This window comes from Moschus berezovskii, chromosome 28 (genome assembly GCF_049115385.1).
Source record: "Moschus berezovskii isolate FMDL1 chromosome 28, NW_MosBer_1.0, whole genome shotgun sequence".
NCBI lineage: Eukaryota > Metazoa > Chordata > Mammalia > Artiodactyla > Moschidae > Moschus > Moschus berezovskii.
The window spans coordinates 18048355-18072070 of NC_142487.1; the positions used below are offsets into that span (position 1 = coordinate 18048355).

The 23716-nt window shown below is 50.5% G+C and overlaps 1 protein-coding gene across 1 annotated transcript in view; it reads right to left on the reverse strand.

The window, feature by feature from the left end:
- Window positions 1–23716, reverse strand: part of MYO5B (myosin VB) — a 347287-nt gene that overhangs the window by 41371 nt on the left and 282200 nt on the right. The window contains exons 20-24 of the mRNA XM_055417346.2: window positions 22353–22509; window positions 21038–21277; window positions 15260–15493; window positions 2012–2096; window positions 604–752 (exon numbers count right to left, since the gene is read on the reverse strand). Of these exons, the coding sequence (XP_055273321.2) occupies window positions 604–752; window positions 2012–2096; window positions 15260–15493; window positions 21038–21277; window positions 22353–22509 (865 nt within the window). The remainder of the gene's footprint in view (window positions 1–603; window positions 753–2011; window positions 2097–15259; window positions 15494–21037; window positions 21278–22352; window positions 22510–23716) is intronic.

A 23716-nucleotide genomic window follows, 5' to 3' on the forward strand; every position in this document is an offset into this window, starting at 1 on the left:
TTTTTCCCCCTTTGCATCTGATTTGGCTTTGAGAGTCAAACTGATCTTGGTAGGAAAATTTTAGATTTCTATATATGTTCCTTTTCAGCTTTTCTTCCTGGTTTCTATGCAATTAACTTAGTCTTGTTTGTGCATTTCTGGAGGGAACAGTTACATGGGATAAAAAATAATGGCAAATCTTGAAATACGAAAATGCGCCTATGTATTCACATGTGCGTTGAGGATTAGGACAAACCATCAGGCTCTCACGGGCCTGCCCGCAGTGTGCGCTCCCCACACCCTTCCCGCTCTCACACAGGGGGTTTTCCAGAACAGAAATAAGAAAGGGGATACATTCATGTGAGCGGAATTTCCCTTCAAGTCCTGAGATCTTCATAAGACCCCAAAGCTGGAAAAGCAGCTGCCCTTGGGAACGACTCATCACCCAGACACTTGCTTGTGTGAGAACCACGTACGTGAGACTCTCAGGGTAGGGTGGGGGGACGGGTGGGTGGGGGGACACCGATCCAGAGCATCGCTGTGTAGAGAGCTGTGCTGGGGCGGCAGCCGCGTGGGGAAAAGGGCACGGGGCTGGTGGGTGGGCGTCGGGAATGCCCTCCTTGCCTTTAGGATGGTCATCTCGTCCCGAAGGTTGTCGTATCTCTGCTCCAGCCGGGAATACTCCTTCACGAGGTTCTGATACCGGGAGCGCTCCTCCTCCAGCTCCCTCTTCATCATGAGGTTTTCCTTGACAGAGTTCTGGGCAAACTCATCTGGAAAGCAAGCGCCCGCAGCCACAGTGCTGCTTCAGTGTGGCTGTCCCGCACGTCTGCTCACTCAGAGACAAATGACTAACCACCGGTTAAAAGGCCGCCCACAACAAGCTCACGACGCAGATACTGAGGCGAGTCTATTCAACAACCTCCCCGACGGCGGAGCCCAGGGTGGCGTGGACCCGGCTCCAGTCTCCAGAAGAGGAGAAGGCCCCTCTCACCCCCAGGGGCCAGGGAGAGAAGCCGCTACACACTACAGCTCCCGCAGCTCCTGTGCCCGCCCCTCCCTCGAGACAGCTGTCATGGCAATGGAAGAGCCCAGGTGTCTCCCAGTGCGCCCTCCCCATTCCTGGTCGTTCAGGTGCCTGCTAGGCAGAGATTAAAGGAGACTCCAGGAGACAAGGCCGCGGGTTATGTTAGGGGAAGGGAGGGAAGGGAAGGAGGGAACATGGATGGGCTTTTCTCCCACCCACACTTGTGATTTGAATCAGTGGAAAAGAGATACTTTTTAAAGGGAAATTTAGCACTATTAAATGTTTCCAACAGGACCATGCTGGGCAGGTCTGCGCACTCGTGTGGTCCAGTGGAGGAGCTGGGACAGGAGGCGAGCCACCTGCTGAAGGCCGCACTGAGTCATGGGGGAACCAGGGTTTGCACGCCCTGCTCCTCTGTGATCAGGCATCACACAGGAGCTGAGGGCAGCCCAGGTTGTGCACGTTCGAGAGAGGCGCCCTGGGACCTGGCCCGCGACCCCCTCTCCAGCAAACACTGACAGGTGACCCACTGGGTAGAAGAAACCACAACAGGTACTGTGGATGCCAAAGTTGAAAATAGCAATAGTGACCGTTCCTAAGTGCTCATGGCAGGCCAAGCACCATCCTAAGTATGTCACAGGCTGAGGTCAGCAGCCATATGCCCATTTTGCAGATGAAGAAACTGAGGACTGCAGTCACTGAGGGTCACTCAAGGTCACACAGCAGTACACTGCATTGTCACTCTTGGAGCTCATGGTCTCCCTGACCCAGATCTCATGCATTATACTGTCTGTTATGTGTGCGTCTCACTGCATGATGCCTCCTGAAACTAAATTCAGCAGCAGGATCTTAAAGATCGCTCTTCTCTTTCAGCTGTCTTTTGTTAGAGCCCTTTCCCCACTGGGGCATCCAGACCGACTGCACGCCTGGTGGAAATCTTTGGGGGAAGTCAGCGTAGAAAAGAAATTCCAACGCAAAATGAAAAATCCAGCACTTGGCACCTACCTTTAGACTGGCACAGGATTTGGTTGTTAAGCTGCTCTTTCTCATCTTTCAAGAGTGCATTTTCTTGTTCCAGGTCTGCAACTCGCTGAAAAAGAGCAGGGGGGAAAAATGTTTGCCTATGTTGCCGGGCTGAAGGAAGGCTCCTCCTGTGGGGTTTGAACTTCAGCTGGTTATGTTTAAATATTATTTTTTTTAACTGAAACTGATCAGCCAAAGTTGCTTTCATTTGGAGATTGAAGTTGTACACTGAAAGAAAAATCCCATTAAAGCAAGAGAGATTAGTTCACCACTGCTTATGGTTTTCCAATGCCCACAAAAACCTCCTGAAAAGCTTACACCAAGCTCATATGCCGTGTGCAGGAACTTACAGTGATAACTGGACTTCTTGCATTTAGTTCCATGTCTTGGTAAATTCTGAGCTCTCCAATTTGAGTCTCAGGAAAGCCTGAAGCTAACAATGAAGACCTATCTCTGATCTTTATTCCCCCTTGCCCATGTCGGTCTCCCTGGACCAGCACAGCCCAGATGCTGGGGAAGGGAAAGAGACTTGCCGTTGACTTTCAACCATGCTGTGTGAACTATATTCAGTGAAGCTGCTACTTTACTAAGGGTGATGCAAAGTGCTAGCTGTGGCAAAAGATTTTTAGAAACGAGTGTAAGGCAGGCTCCCAGGTTTTGGTCTGAGTGATGAGCATCCCTGCAGACTGTGCTGAATGACAGCACGAACAACCTCACTCCCTTTGGTTCAAGAAATCAGTTCTGGCTATGACCTCCTTGGGAGAGGATTCTTCCCAGCTGATGTAGAAAGAGCCTCAAAATGCCTTCCTTGGTTCAGTAACAGAATATGTCATAACTGGCCTGCGCACAGAGACTCGATGCGGACCTCCTGAATCGCTACCTGGGACACTGTAGCACAGAATCCAGGGGGAGAGACAGACGGTCACCCAGATCCTGGAGGACCCACCTGCATGCCCTTTAAGCTCTGTTAGACCCCCGTGGCAGTAAAAGCAGGAAAGGAGGCCCCAGGGATGATGGCTACAGGGCAGAAGCCTCGAGAAGTTGGAGTTTCAACTGGCTATGTTTCAACGCCTTTTCCCTTCCTCCAGGCTTTAAAGGTAAACTTAAGGCATCAAGAGGTGAGTTAAGAGAACTGCTGCCCCACCCTCAGCATCACGTAGACAGGGTCAGGAGAGACTTTCCACAAGGCTGGAGCCCAGGAGCGAGGTCTGTGGTTCTCCCCTTAGGAACTCAGAAGGCAGCATGACTGCCTTGTTGAGAATCACCACCGCCAAGCAAGTCAGGAGGAGAAGGTCACCAGGAATGGCACCGACGGGCAGGAGGAGCAGGCTGTCTGGACCAGGCCTGGATCTGGGCTCTGCCAGGCGGCCGGGGGATGGGCTGTCTATAGACAGGAGAGCAGCTGGTGCAGCGGGGTGGGGGCCTGGCGTGGGAACCTTAGCCGGTCCACGTGGTAGTTTACACGCAGTTCAGGCAGGGGGCTGAGAAAAGACAAAGATGGGTGGGTGGAGGGAGTGAGAACCAAGCTAGAAAAGACTTTTCCTCTGTCCTCAGGGTGGAGAGGCCCTGAGCAGGGCCCGGTTCTGCACACCCTCCAGAGCATCTCCGTGTTCCTCCTGCCAAGCTTGCTCGCCCCGCTCTCCCCTGGATAACTTCTCATGGTTTAGCTCTCCACCGCCCCTCTTCCAGGAAGTCTTCCTGACCTGCAGGTGTGGGTGGGGCCTGTGCTCGCCGTGTGGCTCTTCCAGGGCCCACCTGTCCCTGTAGAGCCCCCCCAAATCCCCCTGGCAAAGGTTCAGCTTCCTCGCTATCTGCTCGGCCTGGACCAGAGGCCTCAGTGAGGACCCAGGGACCACGTGCCATGGCGCCACATCATCAGAACCCGGCATGGGCTGGCACTCAACACTGGTTGAAGGAATGAGGAGCCCTGCAGATCCAGTAAAGGAATTCAAGCCTTCCCGATGCAAAAACCCAGACTCCACTGAAGGGTTTTTTGGGTCTAAAAACGTGTTTATAATTGACTAAAGCCTCTAGAATACATGAGCTTGTTTAATTGAATAATTAAATTCAGGAGGCACATACACTACTGGAAAAAAGCTTCTTCAAATTCACCTAATTTGCTGTTAGCAGATGCAGTTCACCACGCAGAGATCTCATGTGTGCCTTTAAATTAGCTTGGCAAGTAACCAAAATAGCTTTCCCTTTTCTAGATGTCCAAGTAAAGTCAAACAGAAAACCACCAACAAAAGAAATCAAGTGGAGTGAACCTCTACAAATAATGCCCAGGGTTCAGCCCCAGTGAGGCTCCACCTGGTGCCATGGTCAGGAGGGCAGGGCTCTTGCAAGGCTGCAACCTCTAAGCCAGTGGCCCCAGGAGGTGGATGTTCAGAGCAGGCTGTGAAGTAATCAGACTTCCCATAAAACTAGGCTCTGTTTCCCCTAAACAACCCTCCGAACATGCGGGCAGCTCAAAGAGCAGGTGGTCACCTCATACGGCTTCCATGATCCCTCACCATCCTCTGAGCATCCTACAGGCAGGCGATGACCTTCTGAAATGGAATGTGTCATCTGCCTGGTACAGAGGGCACATGCCATCACCATGAGGTTGGACCTGAAACCTCCACTTGCCTAACGCAGCCTGAGACATGAAGCCTCATTGCAACCACCTGCGATCTACAATCTTAGCCAAAACTCTAGTTGGGGAGGGTCGCACTTATGAGCGTGTACCCATTAAAATTTTCTGTTGCGCCTCATTTCTTTCTTCCATCTCCCTCCCTGATTCCAGAAGGCAGGCCTCTGATGAACTCAGCTTTGTTATTCTAAACCATTCATCAAAGTCGCACTGGGGAGCTTTGCTTTTCTTCCTGGTAGGAGCAGTTCTGGAAGTGGGCCCCCAGCAGGAGGTGTGGGCCCCCATCCCAGCTCCACATCCCAGAAAGTGCTTCCCCAATCACCCCTCCCCAGGTGCTGGCCACCGCCCCCCCGCCCCCTCCCGTCTCCCCAGCCAGCTAGCAGATGGAGAGGTGCTGGCAGGCACGAGAATGACAAGCTTCTGCAGCCAAGTGGCCTCGCTTCTATTTCTCGGGGATGCAGTGAGAGACACTGAGCCACACGGAACTGAGCAGGTGTGCTCCCCGCAGCATGAGAAACAACAAAGCAGCACGCTCACCAGGTTTGGGGACGCATTAGGCATCATGCAGCAGCTCCTTTTCTTTCTTTCTTCTTTTTTTTTGGTCTTTTAACTCTTGCCAGGAAATATTACTAGCAGTGTTCTTACCCCTAACAGGTTTTTTTGGACAGATCATGGGAACCAACATTGATGTAAATCCTGTTGCTGCTGCTGCTGCTAAGTCACTTCAGTTGTGTCCGACTCTGTGTGACCCCATAGACGGAAGCCCACCAGGCTCCCCCGTCCCTGGGATTCTCCAGGCAAGAACACTGGAGTGGGTTGCCATTTCCTTCTCCAATGTGTGAAAGTGAAAAGTGAAAGCAAAGTCGCTCAGTCGTGACCCCATGGACTGCAGCCTACCAGGCTCCTCCATCCATGGGATTTTCTAGGCAAGAGTACTGGAGTGGCTTGCCATTGCCTTCTCCGGTAAATCCTGTTACCATGAGGCTAATTTAGCCCCTGGTAAATTAAATGAAACACATACCTTAGCTCAGTAACTGCCTTTACTAGTTTAAATCTTTGGGGATACAAATGTAGCTCTGGGATTTTGGCTTTGTTTTGTCTTGTCTTATTTTATCAAAAGTCAAAGCTATGGCTTTTCCAGTAGTCATGTATGGATGTAAGAGTTGAACCATAAAGAAGGCTGAGTGCCAAAGAATTGATGTTTTCGAACTGTGGTGCTGGAGAAGACTCTTGAGAGTCCCTTGCACTGCAAGGAAATCAAATCAGTCAATCCTAATGAAAATCAACCCTAAAGATTCATTGGAAGGCCTGATGCTGAAGCTCCAATACTTTGGCCACCTGATGCAAAGAGCCAACTCATTGGAAAAGACCCTGACGCTGGGAAAGATTGAGGGCAGAAGGAGAAGGGAGCGATAGAGGATGAGATGGTTGGATGGCATCACTGACTCAATGGACATTCATTTGAGCGAACTCCAGGAGATAGTGAAGGACAGGGAAGCCGGGTGTGCTGCAGTCCATGGAATCTCAAAGAGTCAGACATGACTTAGAGATGGAACAACAATAAATTTTTTCAAATTGGGCATTTGCACTGTTGATGCTGCTGCTGCTGCTAACAGAAAAGGCAATGGCAATCCACTCTAGTACATTTGCACTGTAAAAGGAGCCAAATGCAAGTTTGCTAGTAGAAAACCACGGGATGAGTGGATTGGAGGGTGCTTTTCTGCCCCCGGGCTCTGCGTCCTCCGTCCTCCTGGCTGTGTTCCTACCATCTCACATGAAGGTACACAGCACGAAGGTGGCCCACAGCAGGGACAACACTTCTAATTCTGCAAAGTCCTGGAAGGGCTGCTGGCCTAGTCACTGAGAAGAAGGTACAGGGACCTGAGCAGAGAGGAGGAGGAGACAAAAAGTGCACAAGGGACTGTGCAGAAGCACAGCGTGAACTCACCAGGGACTCGCACTTGCGCTGGGCGCCTACACAGAGAGAGGAAGCCAAGGGCAGGGCTCTCACTGCCACAGGGAAGGGGAGCAACTGTCCCATCATTACAAAGAGTGCCAGAGAGAGGCTCGGCAGAGCGCGGACCCCTGGCCCAGCATCACAGGTGTGCCTTCTGTCACTCAGCACCCACTGCGCCAAGACGCGGGACCAGGAGCGAGGGTGGGGTCCAGGGATACTAAGGCGGAGCCCCTGCCCTCCACCCAGTCTCAGGCTGGCGGAGGGGATAGGAGCTAACAGTCACGGACTTGCACAAGGTCCCAGGCGCCATTATCAGCTTCCTTAATACCTGTGAGGTGGGCGCCATCGTCATCGACTTGTAAGGAAACCAAGGCACAGAAAAGTTAGCGAGCTGGCTGAAGGTCACACAGCCAGAGAGGGTACCGCAGGCTGTGACGCTGAGCCAAGCGGGTCCTGGCTCTTCGCCCCTAGGTCACCTGCATCCCAACAGGTCAGAGGCTGACATCTGAAGGGCAGTGACGGCCACAGCCTGGAGCAGGCCCAAGAGGCCTGGTTCCGACAGCAGAGCTTCAGGAAGGAGTTCGGGGCGGCAGCGACCGACGGCCTCAGACAGACTCGCTCACCTCTCTGGAGGGTTCACAGCCAGTGCTGCCTTCAAGGTCAGAAGATCCTCCCTCTTCTGACCTCACCACCTTTCTCCTTACTTTCTCCATCTCAGCCCGATGGCCTCAGGGCTGGGCCTTGAACCCACCTAACCTGCTCCCACCTCAGGGCCGGTGGACATATGGTTACAGGTGTCACTGCTCCCTGGAAGTCCTCACGGCTCACTCCTCGCCTCACTCGGGTGTCTTTTCAGAGGGCGGCTCTGGCCATCATGAATGAAACAACCTCCCTTGCCCACCTGGCTCCCTCTGGATCCCTTTCCTCTGCTTTATTTCTCTTTACAGTCCACACAAGGTAATTTGTGTCTGATTCCTGTCTGTGCAGTCTCTAATAACCCCCAAATATTTAAGCATCATGGAAATGAGAAGGACTTTTAAAATCGCTTACTTTTGCGCCAGGGTATGGCACAGGGCCTAACAGACACACTCACTAAATAACAAGAGAATGAACGAAGGGCTATGAGCACTGAGAAAGGCTGCAGTGAGATGGTGGCCTTCCACGAGGCAGCGTGGTATCCTCTTTCTAAAAACCATCAGCCTCTCTGGACCCAGGAAGCGTACTGATAGCACAGTTCTCAGTCTTAACAGGCCAAGAAGTCCTGCACTGCACCTTTTGGGGGAAGACCTGAAACACTCCACTGTGCAAAGGCAGATCTACTTACTTGTATTTGGAAAACCCCCAAGCCTTTACATGGAAACTACCAATACCAGTTGGTGGTGTGGTGACTGATGACACGATACAACTCAGAACCCCAACTGCACAAGCCTGAATATTCAAGGCCTGGGGGCTCACAAATATCAGGGACCCTTGGACCCAGGGACCTGGCTGTGGGTTGCTCGTCACCCACCCACAATCCTGCACCAAGCCAGGTCGTGCTGGCCTCACCACAGAGCAGATTCTGGATAATGAGCCATGGCCTGTGTGTCAATGGCAGGCCTGGGAGTCATGGCTCCTTCATCAAGGACATGAAACAGCACAGCTGCACAAGTCAGTCAGCACAGGGATCACTGATAGCTTTAAGAACAAACAAAACACACATCCCACAAGCTTAAAAGGAAAGAAGGCTCCAGGCTGAGATGCAGACCACTCTGGGGAGAGGCCAGGACAACAGGTACCTTTAACAAAACAGCTGTCAACTAACATCTATGGCTGGTCGGGGGCGGCAGAAATGCCCAGGCTCTGCACTGAATTTCTGTCCCCAGAGGGACCTGGCCTCCCACAGCCCAAGGCAGCCTGGCCATGTGGGCTGATGATGAGAATCTTGTCAGGGGTGCAGAGCCTAAAGTTTTCCAGGATGTCAGTTCCAATACAGCACTTGCTGACAGAAACATCAAATCCATTAATTAAACTTCTGCCAGCAGCTGGCTCCCTCCGTGATTCATCCGTGTCATCAATCTTGTTCAGAGAGGAGCAGGCTGTTGGATAAGCCGAAGAAACCAATTGTCTGATTATGCAGTGTTTGTAAAGATTGGACACGGGGCCTTCGATAAATATTAAACCCTGACTTGGCAGAGAAGAATCAGAGGGGGACAAAGCCAGCCCACACCTGCCCATGCCCACAGCCGCCAGAATAAATGTCCGGAAGACGTTAGAGAAAGAGGCAAATGTGCTTCCACTTCTCCTTCTGGGGCTTCCCAGGTGGCACTAGTGGTAAAGAATCAGTCTGCCAATGCAGGAGACATAAGAGACGCAAGTTCGATCCTGGGTCAGAAAGATCCCCTGGAGGAGGTCATGGCAACCCACTCCAGTATTCTTGCCTGGAGAATCTCATGGACAGAGGAGCCTGGTGGGTTACAATCCATATGGTTATGTAGAGTCAGACATGACTGAAGTGACTTAGCATGCTTGCAAGTGTGTTCTCCTCCTGGAAGAAGGCAGACTTCACACTTGACGTGACCAGTTTAGGATGTGCTTATGTTTGGAGTCGGGAAGGTGCTTTTCTTGTTCTGCCTCTGTGCCTGTTATCCCCTTTCTTTTCAATGTCCTTGAGTTTCTTTTTCCTTGCCAGGACCAAGATCTCATTGTATTTAAGACCCAGGTCAAGACTTAGAAACAATTTTTTCAAATGCAAGCAGGAGGGAGCCCATTTCCTTATTTGGCTCTGTGGAGGAAGACTGGGATATTATCAACCCTTAGGCTCCCTAGGATGGAGACGTGGATGGAGCACTTTTCAAAGTGCTCTGAGTCCCTAAATCCCACTGTCCCAGGAGAAGCAGGGAAGGAGCCTGGGCAGTCGATGTATCAAGTGCTCTCCGTGGGGGAGAAGACGGGAGATTCCGGTTTTGTGATCTGCTGGGTTAACACCATCTCGTGCGATCAGCATCCACATGCAGAGAACCTGCTTTTCTTTTTCTCCTAGGATCACCAGTCTCGAGTCCAATCTTGGTTTCTTTTCTCTGGCTTTTGATTTCACCTTCTTGTCTTTTATTCACATACAAGGGTTACTGCCTATATGTTCTCAAGGATCCATAAACCACAAGTTTGGAATTTCATGCTTTATAGATTATAGACCTGTATTAATAGCTACATTTTCATAGGAGTTTCCTTAAGCACGGAGAAGGCACTGGCAAGCCACTCCAGTACTCTTGCCTAGAAAATCCCATGGATGGAGAAGCCTGGTAGGCTGCAGTCCGTGGGGTCGCTAGGGGTCGGACACGACTGAGCGACTTTACTTTCACTTTTCACTTTCACACATTGGAGAAGGAAATGGCAACCCACTCCAGTGTTCTTGCCTGGAGAATCCCGAGGACGGCGGAGCCTGGTGGGCTTCCGTCTATGGGGTCACACAGAGTCGGACACGACTGAGGTGACTTAGCAGCAGTAGCAGTTCCTTAAGCATGTGCTTTTCCCCGAAGAATGAAGTTCATTCTGATAGGGACAGAATGAAGGGACAAAATAGGTGATTCAATAGTTTATCTCACTAGGGGATTTTTAAGTAGAAAAATATGGGAAATTCCTGTAAGTTAATGATTACTCAAGAAAGCAGGCTTGCTTAACCAAAAAACCATGCAACAGAAGCACGGGACATGCCCTCAACGATAAAACAGTGGTAGCATGAGACCTGCATCCTGCCCAGTGAGCTCAGTAAGTTAATGAACTCCAAAACAGGCTCTGTGCACACAAGAACAATCATTTATGGGAAGGAGACTTTTCAAAACGAAAAACCCTCAGTGCACTGAGACCTGAAAATATTTTTCCAAAGTGCTGAGACAGCCCTCAACCAGTAATGCCAAAGAAGCTGAAGTTGAACGGTTCTATGAAGACTTGTAAGACCCTTCAGAACTAACACAAAAAAGATGTTCTTTTCATCATAGGGGACTGGAATGCAAAAGTAGGAAGTCAAGAGATACCTGGAGTAACAGGCAAGTTCAGCCTTGGAGGACAAAACGAAGCAGGGAATAGGCTGACAGAGTTTTGCCAAGAGAATGCACTGGTCACAGCAAACACCCTCTTCCAACAACACAAGAGATGACTCTACACATGGACTTCACCAGATGGTCAATACCGAAATCAGACTGATTATATTCTTAGCACCCAAATATGGAGAAGCTCTAAACAGTCAGCAAAATCAGACCATGAGCTGACTGTGCCTTAGATTATGAACTCCTTATTGCAAAATTCAGACTTAAATTGAAGAAAGTAAGGAAAACTATTAGGCCATTCAGGTATGACCTAAATCAAATCCATTATGATTATACAGTGGAGGTGATGAATAGATTCAAAGGGTTATATCTGATAGACAGAGTCCCTTCAGAACTATGGATGGAGGTTTGTAACATACAAGAAGCGGTGATCAAAACCATCCCCCAAGAAAAAGAAATGCAAAAAAGGCAAAATAGTTGTCTGAGGAAGCCTTACAAATAGCTGAGAAAAGAAGAGAAGCTAAAGGCAAAGGAGAAAAGGAACGATATATTCATCTGAATGCAGAGTTCCAAAGAACAGCAAGGAGAGATAAGAAAGCCTTCCAAAGTGAACAATGCAAAGAAATAGAGGAAAACAACAGAATGGGAAAGACTAGAGATCTCTTCAAGAAAATTAAAGATACCAAGGGAACAACATTTCATGCAAAGATGGGCTCGATAAAGGACAGAAATGGTATGGACCTAACAGAAGCAGAAGATATGAAGAAGAGGTGGCAAGAATACACAGAAGATCTATACAAAAAAGATCTTCGTGACCCAGATAATCATGATGGTATGATCACTCACCTAGAGCCAGACATCTTGGAACACGAAGTCAAGTGGACCTTAGGAAGCATCACTACGAACCAAGCTAGTGGAGGTGATGGAATTCCAGTTGAGCTATTTCAAATCCTAAAATATGATGCTGTGAAAGTGCTGCACTCAATATGCCAGTAAATTTGTAAAACTCAGCAGTGGCCACAGAACTGGAAAAGGTTAGTTTTCATTACAATCCCAAAGAAGAGGAATGTCAAAGAATGTTTAAAGTACCACACAATTGCACTCATTTCACCTGCTAGCAAGCTCATGCTCAAAATCCTTCACGGTAGGTTTCAACAATACATGAACCATGAACTTCCAGATGTTCAAGCTGGATTTAGAAAAGGCAGAGAGGAACCAGAGATCAAATTGCCAGTATCTGTTGGATCACAGAAAAAACATGAGAATTCCAGAAAAACACCTACTTCTGCTTCATTAATTACATGAAAGCCTTTGACTGTGTGGATCACAAAAAACTGTGGAAAAGTTTTCAAGAGATGGGAGTACCAGACCACCTGATCGGCCTCTTGAGAAACTTGTATGCAGGTCAAGAAGCAACAGTTTGAACTGGACATGGAACAACAGACTAGTTCCAAATTGGGAAAGGAGTACATCAAGGCTGTATATTGTCACCCTGCTTATTTAACTTCTATGCAGAGTACATCATGCGAAATGCTGGGCTGAATGTAGCTCAATCTGGAATCAACATTGCCAGGAGACATATCAATAACCTCAGATATGCAGATGACACCATCCTCATGGCAGAAAGTGAAGAAGAACTAAAGAATCTCTTGATAAAGGTGAAGGAAAGGAGTGAAAAAGCTGATTTAAAACTCAACATTCAAAAAACTAAGATCATGGCATCTGGTCCCATCACTTCATGGGAAATAGATGGGGAAACAATGGAAACAGTGACATACTTTATCTTCTTGGGCTCCAAAATCACTGCGGATGGGGATTGCAGCCATGAACTTAAAAGACACTTGCTCCTTTGAAGAAACGCTATAACAAACCTAGACAGCATATTAAAAAGCAGAGACATCACTTTGCCAACAAAGGTCCATCCAGTCAAAGCTGTGGTTTTTCCAGTGGTCATGTGTGGATGTGAGAGTTGGACCATAAAGAAGTCTGAGTGCTACAGAACTGACGCTTTCAAACTGCGGTGCTGGAGAAGACTCTTGGGACTCCCTTGGACTGCAAGGAAATCAAACCAGTCAATCCTAAAGGAAATCAACCCTGAATGTTCATTGAAAGGCCTGATGCTGAAGCTCCAATACTTTGGCCACCTGATGCAAAGAACCAACTCATTGAAAAAGACCCTGATGCTGGGAAGGATTGAGAGCAGAAGGAGAAAAAGGTGACAGAGGATGAGATGGTCGGGTTGCATCATCAATTCAATGAACATGAGTTTAGTCAAACCCCGGAGACAGTGAAGGACAGGGAGGCCTGCGTGCTGCAGAACATGGGGTAGCAGAGAGTCAGACATGACTGAGCGACTGAACAACAACGTGACAGTCCTGGCCTGACCAGGGAGGGGCAAGTCAACCGCCCTGCTCTCTCTGGGGAAGGAACTGATGATGAAAACGTTTCATCCACTCAAGAAAGACAAAGGTCTTCTCCCCATCACCACTTTTCCTTTGATTATAAAACTGTGGCCCACTAAGGTCACAGGGCATGGCATTTCTTGCCCTCCCGCTTGTAAGCCTCACAAGCATCTTATTCTAATAAATGACTTCTTATCTGCCATTCCGCTCTTGCTGAATTCCTCTCTGCACTGAGACATAAAGGAGTATCGTACTGGAGCTCTTTGGATTCTCCCTGAAATGACACCAAATAGTTTCAGTTCCAGGTCTCACGGTGGGTGAGCTGGCAGGTTTATCAGGGCAACATGCTGCAGGGCGGCCACTTTTGTGTCTGCACTGGGAAGTCCTATGTCTCAATGTCACCTGCTGCTGCTGCTGCTAAGTCGCTTCAGTCGTGTCCGACTCTGGGAGACCCCATAGACAGCAGTCGACCAGGCTCCGCCGTCCCTGGGATTCTCCAGGCAAGAACACTGGAGTGGGTTGCCATTTCTTTCTCCAATGTGTGAAAGTGAAAAGTGAAAGTGAAGTCGCTCAGTTATGTCTGACTAGTAGCGACCCCATGGACTGCAGCCCACCAGGCTCCTCTGTCCATGCGATTTTCTAGGCAAGAGTACTGGAGTGGCTTGCCATTGCCTTCTCCGAAATGTCACCTAATGTGACTTAATAATCCCCATGTGGATTCACCCTCTGACTTTGGGAAAATCCTTGGATTTGGGGAAAGTGGAGATGGTGTGAAAGTTCTGCCTGGACACAAAATGACAAAACCACCTTGGCAAGCCCAGCAGTTGCTGGCTCTGCAGGCTTTCATGTCCCATGGCTGAAGGCAGCCTGCCCATTTCTGGTCCTGTCAGAGAAGACAAAGGCGCACAGGAAGAGAGAGGCACCACAGAGCAGGGCTCAGGAAGGGCCTGTTTCCTTCTAGAAGCCATCAAACACCATCTCGTGGAGCTGACTCATTCCAAGTAGAAGGGGCCTAAAAGATGATCTAAACCAACTTTTCTTCTTCCTTTCTTTTTTTAAACAGATGAGTGAACTAAGGTCAGAGAAATTTCCTGTGTGCACTTCGTAATGGCCATGCAGGGGTGAGAATCCCAAAACTCCAGTGTCTATTTCAGGACCATTCCTGTGAAAGCATTCTGCTTGCCCCAATTTTTAAATACTAAGAATTATTTCAACACTAGAAACACTGAGTCCTTCCCACACAGATTCTCAACCCAGTGCGACTCTCCAGTGATGGACAGGAACTAAGCACGTGGGCCATGCCATAGAGATGGCACAGGACACTGAGGCTGTGGAAGGCTCCACAGGGGCACGTGGGACTTCACCGGTTTGGATAGCTATCTAAGGAATGGAGAAGGGACTCTCTGCATCCTGACATTCGAGATGGGGGACGTGGGTCCAATCCCAGAAGTTACATTTTATGGAATGGACAGTAAACCTACAGAGCACGCCAACCAGAGCAGATGAGCCAGGCTGAACCGATCAATACTTAAACTTTAGGCAAATTCCCCAAAGCACTGTAATTATGGGGAGGGATGCCTAGCTGTTTTGTTGTTTAGTCACTAGGTCATGTCCAACTCTTTTGTGACTCCATGGACTGTAACCCGCCAGGCTCCTCTGTCCCACGGGATTTCCCAGACAAGACTACTGGGGTGGGTAGCCATGCCCTTCTCCAGAGGATCTTCCCAATCCAGGGATCAAACTTACATCTCCAGCATTGGCAGGTGGATTCTTTACTGCTGAGCCACCAGGGAAGCCCAGGGGATGTCATGAGGTTGCCCCTAATATCTGCAGGCAATATCAAGAAGAAAGGCCACTACCTCTAAACCATTTCTCTTGCCAACAAGGACTCAGGCCACAGAGCTGATTCAGTGGCTAATTCTAGGCTATGAGGAACATGCCCAAAGGCACACGTGTATAACCTTTCAGGGGATTCCATCATGTCCCACTAAGGGCAGAGACTCAATCAACACTTGCCAGGTGAACGGACACGTGCTTTTGTGTGTTCCCCCAATGCAGGGGTACTTTACATCTAAACACAGAGGGATGGTCAGTCTTGTGCACAAGCCCCAGGAAAGTCCACGGCAGCTGTAGAGCTGGAAGAAGCAAAACTGCTTCAGAGGGGTGCTGCGTTAGCTCACCCACCACCCAACGACCCCTCCGGCCCCAACAGACCTTCCTCAGCTCATCCTTCTCCCGGGTATGGGTGTCCTCCAGGATCTTACGCTCCGAGTGGGCCCTCTGCAGCTCAGTCCGCAGGCTCGCCACCTCCTCCTGCAGCTGCGGGCCTCTGTCCTCACCCTGGCTCTGCTGGTAGCAGGCCAGCTCCTTCTTCAGCTTCTCCACCTCCATGGTGTGTGCAGAGGTGATTGCTGACAGCTGCTCCGACAGCGTCTTGAGCTCTTTGTTCTGTGAGAGAATCAGCAAATGGGAAGAGGGGAGAAAGAGGTGGACGGCAAGGTTAGTGGGGCAGCAAAAAAAAACAAAAAAACAAGAAGGCAATTAAAAAAGGAACTTCCAAGGTGGAATTGAATCTCGCAACCACTGAATGCTTGAGTGCTTTCTTGGCATCTCCCTAACAAAACTGTATTGTGAACCCAGGAGAAATAAGGAAAAAGACAAAGCACCGGGACTGACATTCAAGGAGTGTTTAGGAACAGGAACAGTGCTGGAAGCTGGTGAGAGTGGTTGGCCTTCTACATCCATTGGAAAGATCTTATACCTGGTTTCTAAGTTTCGGGAACAATGTACTTGGCTTCTTGGATCTGCAGCCTCTGCAGCAGGCTTCCCTGCTCTGTCAACGCTGAGCCCTCCTGCCCTCGGAACTCCCTGGCACAAAGAGCTGCAACCTAATCTCTGGCTCTGAGACAAAGGACCTCTTTAGCATCCCCTCTTCCAAGGAGGCCCTCCACGGGGCCAAGGGAGCCCTCCCACCACCTGTCTGCTGGTCCTATAAGAGTCTGACTCCAGAAACGGATGCCCTGGCCAAACCCGTCCCTGTCGACGAGGTACCCAATCACATACCCACTCAAGCAATAGGTAAGCGAGAAGCAGTCCCAGGTGCCTGGCGGAGGTACAGAGGGGGACAGGGAGGGAGACTGTAGGTGAGCTCACACACAGGAAGCTCTGAGGACCCAGGGACGTGTCAAGTGCAAGCGCAAACGTGGGCAGAAAGCTGCTGCAGTTGAGCGTATCAGCTGAAGGCGGTCAGAGGGAATGTGGAGGGGAAAGATGCAGAGTTCTCCCGATAATCAAGCAGGCAGCAAACAGTCATCATCATTCTCCATGGCTATTCTCTGCAGGAGTTCTGAGTGAAACAGAGTTCTTGGCATCAGGAACCAATGACTCATTCACATCAGCTATGAAGCGTCGTGGGGAGCAGTGAGGGGCAGCAGCAGAGCAGGTGTTGGACCCAGCACAACACTGCAGACACCTGGGACCTCAAGGCTGAGACCCGTGTTTGGTGTCCAGACAGCACAATCCTGGCACTGATCTATCACAAAGAGAGCCTCCCACCGTCTGAGGAAACGTCCCAGTTACAACCCGACACACCCCCATGTACGGGCTGGCAGTCTGTCTTGCTCTAAGTCATCACCAATGAGAAATCCAATTAGGCAGCATCTGTTTAAACAACCCAAAGCTGGTCTGTACTGCCCCCCCAGATCTGGGTCTCCCGGGAGGTTGAAGGGTCTCTGCACAAGGGGAGTGGGGTACAGGGTGGGGATGCGAGCTGGACTAGCCGCCTCGACACGGCTCTGTTCTGGGCAGAAAGTGAGGTTCCTCCCAGTGGCGTGGCCTGGGTCAGATCCCAGGGATAGTGGGGACGATCACCAGGCTGGGGGGCAGGGGGGTGGCGCTCATGATGGAGCAGGTGTGGGGTGTAGAGAGAGGCAGATGATGTGGTGCTACACCCTGCTGCGGGCAGCGATGACACCCCAGGACCTGCATGCAAAGATGGTATGTCTAGGAGGCCAGTTTCTTTGTTTTCACTGACACGCAGGCTGGAGGCTCAGGGAAGTCTAGGAGTTCAGAGGCTGGAGCTGGCGGACCTGTGCTCAGGCCCCAGCTCCGTCCTGATCACTGTACCTCCGTGTGCCTGGCTTCCTCAGTGTGAAAGAGGGACCACAGCAACTCCACCCTCAGAGGGTTTCATCAAGGTTCAGGGAGCCTGAGGGCCTCCCTGGGGGCCGGCACCCAGGAGGTGCTTCATAAGGGTCACCCTCTTCTCCTGGGCTGGAGGGGAGTGGTCCCCTAGAGAATGGAATGGGGAAAAGACCAGCCAACAGGGGTGTGGGTGGGAGACTCCTAACAGCAGCCCGTGGACAGCTCCTTATTTCACCATCATCGGCACCCAGACGTAATCGCTGAGGACACACCGTGGCTGTACATTTCCTGTTCTGGAGGCATGATTTTAGAAAGGGAGACCCCAGAAGGGCCTCACAGCATCCTGCCTCCTCCTCACACCATGATGTCCACGTCAGGTGCCCACAGCTGTGCAGCCAAGCCTGTCACCGGGAGTAGTGAGGGCCAGTCCTTCCCTCAAAGACCCTGGAAACCCTCCCTGCGGAGGCAGGCCAGGATCCCTGGACCTGCCTTGGTCAGTGTGACCTGAGACCTGGGCAGCTCTGTCCTGAACCAGGGAGGGCCTTGTCCTGACACCGGAGGGGCCTGGGGATTTCCACATGGACCTCTGTTCTCCTCGGCTTCCTCAGACATCCACTGCTCAAGGGCACTGTGCTACACGATGCACATCTATCAACTCGTTCTCTCCTCACAGGAATCCCACATAGTAAGGCTGATTCAGTTCAGTTCAGTCGTTCAGTCATGTCCAACTCTTTGCAATCCCATGGACTGCAGCACGCCAGGCTTCCCTGTCCATCACCAACTCCTGATTAATATACCTACTAATCAAAGCTAATTAATACACCTATTTCACAGTTGAGAAAACGGAGGCATAGAAGGCCATAAAGCTGTGACTTGCCCCTACAATTTTTCAGATGTACATGAATCATAAAATATTCACTACTTTAATTGAACCAAATGCATATGAAGTATACTGAATCAAATTGATTGAAAAGACTACTGACGGAATCCATACATTTGTGTCATATTTTTTCCACTAAAATATAGTCTAATATAGCCTTATAAAGGTCTAAGGAACTTGACCCTCATTAAAAAAAAAAAAACTGTAAGCTCAACTGGCCATCTCACTGTACATATGTTTGAATAAAGACAAACTGACAGAGTCAAGTTCATAGGTTATACCATTTTTGGCTGCAAAAATGTCACACCACAGGCCTACACCAGGGACACTGCAAGAAACCGTCCCAGGAACTATCACTGCACTTACTGCTGAAGGGTACCGTGAAGGCTGCAGCTTATTCCATCACAGGTTATTGCACTTACTGCTGAAGGATACTGTGAAGGCTGTAGCTTATTACATCACAGGTTATGAACACCCTCAGAAAACTGTCTCAGCACCAGGGACAGCACCAACCCTTCTAAATGCTTTCCGTAGCTCTCAAGTTATCCTATTTCCTTCTTCCTGTTTGCTTGGGAACTTGGTGTCAAGTTCACATCTTGTCTCTTTAGCTATGTGCACAAAACCTTCGACATGACTTTTAGGCCCTAACCTCACCCTGGGTTTGGCCTACAGTTTCCTCCTTTGCTGTCTTCTTGGCAGTGGGGACACTGGGGACACTTTTTAAAAAAGCGTCCCCTGGTGATTCTACAGTGCAGCCTGGAGTTGAGAACCACTTTATGGGATCAGTGAATTTTCAAGTTAGACGTTACAGATCTTGGAGAAGGCAATGGCACCCCACTCCAGTACTCTTGCCTGGGAAATCCCATGGACGGGGGAGCCTGGTGGGCTACAGTCAATGGGGTCGCTAAGAGTCAGACACGACTGAAGCGACTTAGCAGCAGCAGCAGCCTCCGAGGATCTCAAGGCCCAGTTAGAGACTGACCATAATCCCTAGGTGTCTCCTCTGGCGCCAAGTATAACTGAGACAGAACTCAGGCTTCCATCCAGCTGGGACTCAGTCCATGACCTCAGGCCACTGTGCCGAACACCTGGGGATGTTTTCACCTATGTCGTTCCTGGCATGCGTGTCTCCTATCCTCCTGGCTAAGAATCTGTGTGTGTTGGGGAGTAGCCTCCTGAGTTGTCTCCAGGTGTTACACAGAAAACAGAAACCCATTCGCTTACAAAAGGTGAGCCCCGCTTTCTAAGAGGCTGCAATACAACGAGCCTCTAACTTCCTGGTGCCACAGGTTGTTTATGACTCCTCTCAAGACAGAGAGCCACGCATCTTCTTTGGCACCAGGTCACACACTCCACTACAAAACACCAGCTGGTCCAAGGATGACACTGTCTACGAGAATGAACTCAAAACAAAGCTAAGAGTCTTTCTTGGACTGAGGAATTCTCACGTCTTAAGTTTCCATCTTAACCATGCTACTTCCTAGCTGTGTGACCTCGTAGGCTTCTTGGCCTCTCTGTGCCTCAGATTAAAATGGGAATAATGCTAAATCTCACAGGGCGTGGTGAGGATTAAATGACTTAACACATGAGGAGAGTGCCTGGCACACAGTTGAGCAACATGGGGAGGGACATGAAAACAAGAACTAACTCCCCCTCCCTGCCTTCCCTCCTCACCCTCTGCATACAGGGCACCCCGCCCAGGGAGGGTAACACCGGCCACTGCTCACAGATGTTTGCCAAGTAGGAAGCTTAAGGCAAAAAGCTCTTTTAAAAACAGGTCTTTTAAATCTGCTTCTCTTTGATGTTCCAGCACGTGGAATGTAAAATACTAGATTTATTTTTCATCTTTTGAGTCAACTTCGGAAATCAGGGACCGACAGCTGGAAGAGGCAGCCAATACATGGGGCTCCGGGCATGGCACAATGGTGCTCGCAAGGCCTGTTCCTTCCTTGGACCATACTTTTTGCTCAGAAATTTAATGGGGACAATATGACTACGCAAATGTCTTTCCCGGCCAGTCATCAATAGCCATAAAGTGATAACAATGATGGCGATGACAGCAACAATACAGGTCCGCCCTGTGCTTGTGTTGGCAACGTGGCTAAGCCCAGAGTGCCATTTTTCCTGTCTACTCCTGATGCTCTGAGCAGATGCGTCTTCCTCCCTGACCTATCACGGTGGGCCAACCCTGCGCGAGCTTTCTGTCTCACTTCTCCACCAGGGAGCCGAGCCAAACGAGACACCCATGGGACTTATACAGAGACAAACATCCAGGGTGACAGTTTCTTCTCCAGAAGGTTGGTCTTTTTTTGCAAGAACAGAGAGGCAGTAACATTTGACTACTTTGGGGGTTCCTGTTTAGGGCAAGTGGTTTAGGTGTAAAATGGCTCATTTATTTTCTTGCCCTACTGGGATCATGAGAAGTTTTAAAAAGTGCCTAGCGTAGATTCGGTACAATAAAACCAGTGACCGCCAAGGCAATGCCAACTCTCTCTTTCTCCGCCCCTTGCACCAGGCACGTTCACCCCCTTCCTTCCCTCCATCCTTGCCTTTTCTTTCTCAGGAGGCATGAGAAACCCTCTAGGCATTACACGAGCCTGGTCCTGAGGTCACTAATATCTTACAAGCCCAAGGTACCAATGAGCCTGCTTTCAACCCATTTTAGCCACGACACAGGAAAGGACTGACTCTCTAGTGACATTCAGGGTTAAGAAAGCAACATCACCCTCGTTATGGCCGCGGGATCAGGCAGACCTGGGCTGGAGCGCTGGTTCTAGCACTTCCTAATTCTGTGACCTTGGCCAAGTATTTGATGCTCCGGATCCGCAGTTCGCTTACCCGCAGAATGGCCTACTGAAGCTGCCTGGGGATCAACTGAGAGCCCCCGGGGGAAGCCGTGGGTCTCCCTCAAACATGCCAGTGGAGTCTCGCCCCGGTCCCAGCCCCCGGGTGGGAGTGGAGACACTGACCTGGTCGTCGATCTTCCGCTGCAGCTGGACAATCTTGTTCTCCATGCCCACGTTGAGGCGTTTCAGATGCTCCGCCGAGCGCGCTTCGATCCTGAGGGCCTTCAGCGCCTGCTTGGCCTTGAGCCTCCGGAAGCCGCACTGGATGACGATGGCCGCGCCCCGCAGCCGCTGGAAGCGCCTGCGAGCCATCCAGCCCCGCACGTGCTTCTGGATGACGGTGGCCTTGTGCTCCCTGAGGACCTGGCAGGGGACAAGCAGACACCTGGTGGGTCTGCGCTGCCCAGTGGCAGCAAGGGGCTCGCACGCAGCTCCGGAGAGGCAAGAGCCAAGGTCGGCCAGCTACAGCTGCCCTGTGGCTTGAGGCTTTGGTGGCCATCTGTCCTATGAACAAGCTGCAGCTAAGTCCGGTGGCAGCTGTCAAATTCTCATTTCGAATTTTTTTTTTTACTCATTAGGAAACCACAGTCTAAAAAAATCCTCAAAGTCAGAGGGGCTTAAAGATTATCCAGCTGATAGCCCCCCATTCAACAGATGTGGATCCCCTCCCGGTGACAGTAAGCTGAAGTGAGACGGTTGTGTGGGATTGTCGAGTAGGTTAATGGTTTACAGTTAACTTGGCTTGTAATTCGGTTTTTCTTTTTTTCCTATACAGTTAGAAAACCACTCAGAAAATTAAAGCATTATCAAAGTCCTCACTGTAATGCCCTGCTTGCGGAATGAATTGAAAGTGTTAGTCACTCAGTTGTGTCTGACTCTTTGTGACCCCATGGACTGTAGCATGCCAGACTCCTCTGTCCAAGGGATTCTCCAGGCTAGAATACTAGAGTGGGTTGCCATTTCCTTCTCCAGGGGATCTTCCTGACCCAGGGATTGAACCCAGGTCTCCTGCACTGCAGGCAGATTCCTACCGCTTGAGCCATCTTGCCCTTGGACTGGGACTGTACCATGACTGCCTGGTCCTCAGGCCTTCAGACTCGGGCAGAGTCACTCCCCTGGGTTTCTTGAGTCTCCAGTGTGTCCAGGGTACATCGAGAACTGCTCAGCCTTCACACCTACATGCGTCAGTTCCTCATAATAAACCTTACCTGCGCACGCGCGTGTGCACAGACACATCCATCGCCTATGACTTCTGTCTCTGGGGAACCCTGAGTCACCATGCCTCATGAGACTCTGGTCAGGATGCGGTGGGAGCAGAGTCGCAAAATTACTTAGAAAAAAGTGAGAAGTGCCCAACAAGTGCTGAGGTTGGTGCCAAGCCATCTGCTGCTGCTCAGTGCCGAGTCTGCGGCCCGAGTCCCTGGGGGCGACTACGCACCTGGTGGTAGATTCTCCGCACAAACATGCCCCGAGCGAAGGCCTGGATGATGACGGCAGCCCTGCGCACCCTCTGGTAGGCCCGGCGGGCCCTCTGCATGCGGTACTGCTTCTGGAGCACCACGGCCGCCCGGGTCCTCCGCAGATGCTCAGCCAGTCTGGGGAGGGGGAGAGTGGTGGGCCCTTTGTGAACACAAACCCCTTCCCTCTCGGCCCTGCCTGGTCACCAGCCGGCTAGGCCAACTCGTGTCACCCTCACCGACCAGAGCGAGGCCTTGAGACACAGCTCAGAACAGAACTGGCTTCCTCCACCTCGTTCGAAAACTCTTGCCATGTATTCACAACTCAGTCTAAGTCTGATCAGCTCTGATCCTCGTCCATCCACTCCCTGACCCACAAGCCTCTCCTATAACCCGGGCAGCCCTCAAGGACGTCATGTGTTCACACTCGGGTCTGTCCCTGGACCTTACCGGGCTTGGAGGGGTCAGGGGCTGGGTCTTAGCATCCTTGTATCCCTACATCTAGTAGCGGCCTGGCATAGCAGCACATGGGAAGTATCTGTTGAATGAACACCACCTTCTCAGGCCTGTGGTGACCTCGCTTTACTTTCTCATCTCCCAGCCTTTCTGCCAGGGATGCACTGCACATGGGCATCTATTTCCCTCTATTTCATTTCCACATTCCCCATCTCACCCCTCAAGGCAGACATAAAGTCAGTCCAGCACTTTTTACCCACTGCAAGGGCTCTGTTTGGTGTCAGACTCATAGCAAGTGCTCAAGACTAAGAATATTAAAAGCTAGAAAGTACCTTGGACATCATCTAGTGCAACTCCGGAGTGGGAGGTAACTCACTCAGCTCTGCTCTACTTGCTTAAATGAGTCTGATTCCTGGTCCAGCTCTCCCTGAACACTCTCTCTAGAATACAGACTCCCTGCAGGGAGAACGTGGGCTGTCCCACTATCCAGGACAGCGTCCTGTGTACCAGGGTGCACAGCGACACCCTAGCTGTGGATGACAACTTAGTGTGGATACCACTGACCACCTCTCAATTGCTCACAGGTAATTAACAGCATTCATCATCTCCGGTTCTGCTTGGATAAACAGCTTATAACAAGGACACGAGGGGGAGCCGGAGCAATCTTCTGACTTTAAGGTACAGTGGGTGCCTGCTCTGGGCTTGTTTCTATATTAAAGCAGAGAGACCTGAGCAGTCACTTATGAAACTTAGGCTTCCAAATGCAAGGCGTCCTATAGATTATTGTCACTTCCTCAAGAACACCGGGATCTGCAGAGGTCACTGATGTTGAACCAGGGCTGGGTCCAGAATCTGATGACCCATGTGAAGGCTGGGGCTGGGTCTGGGT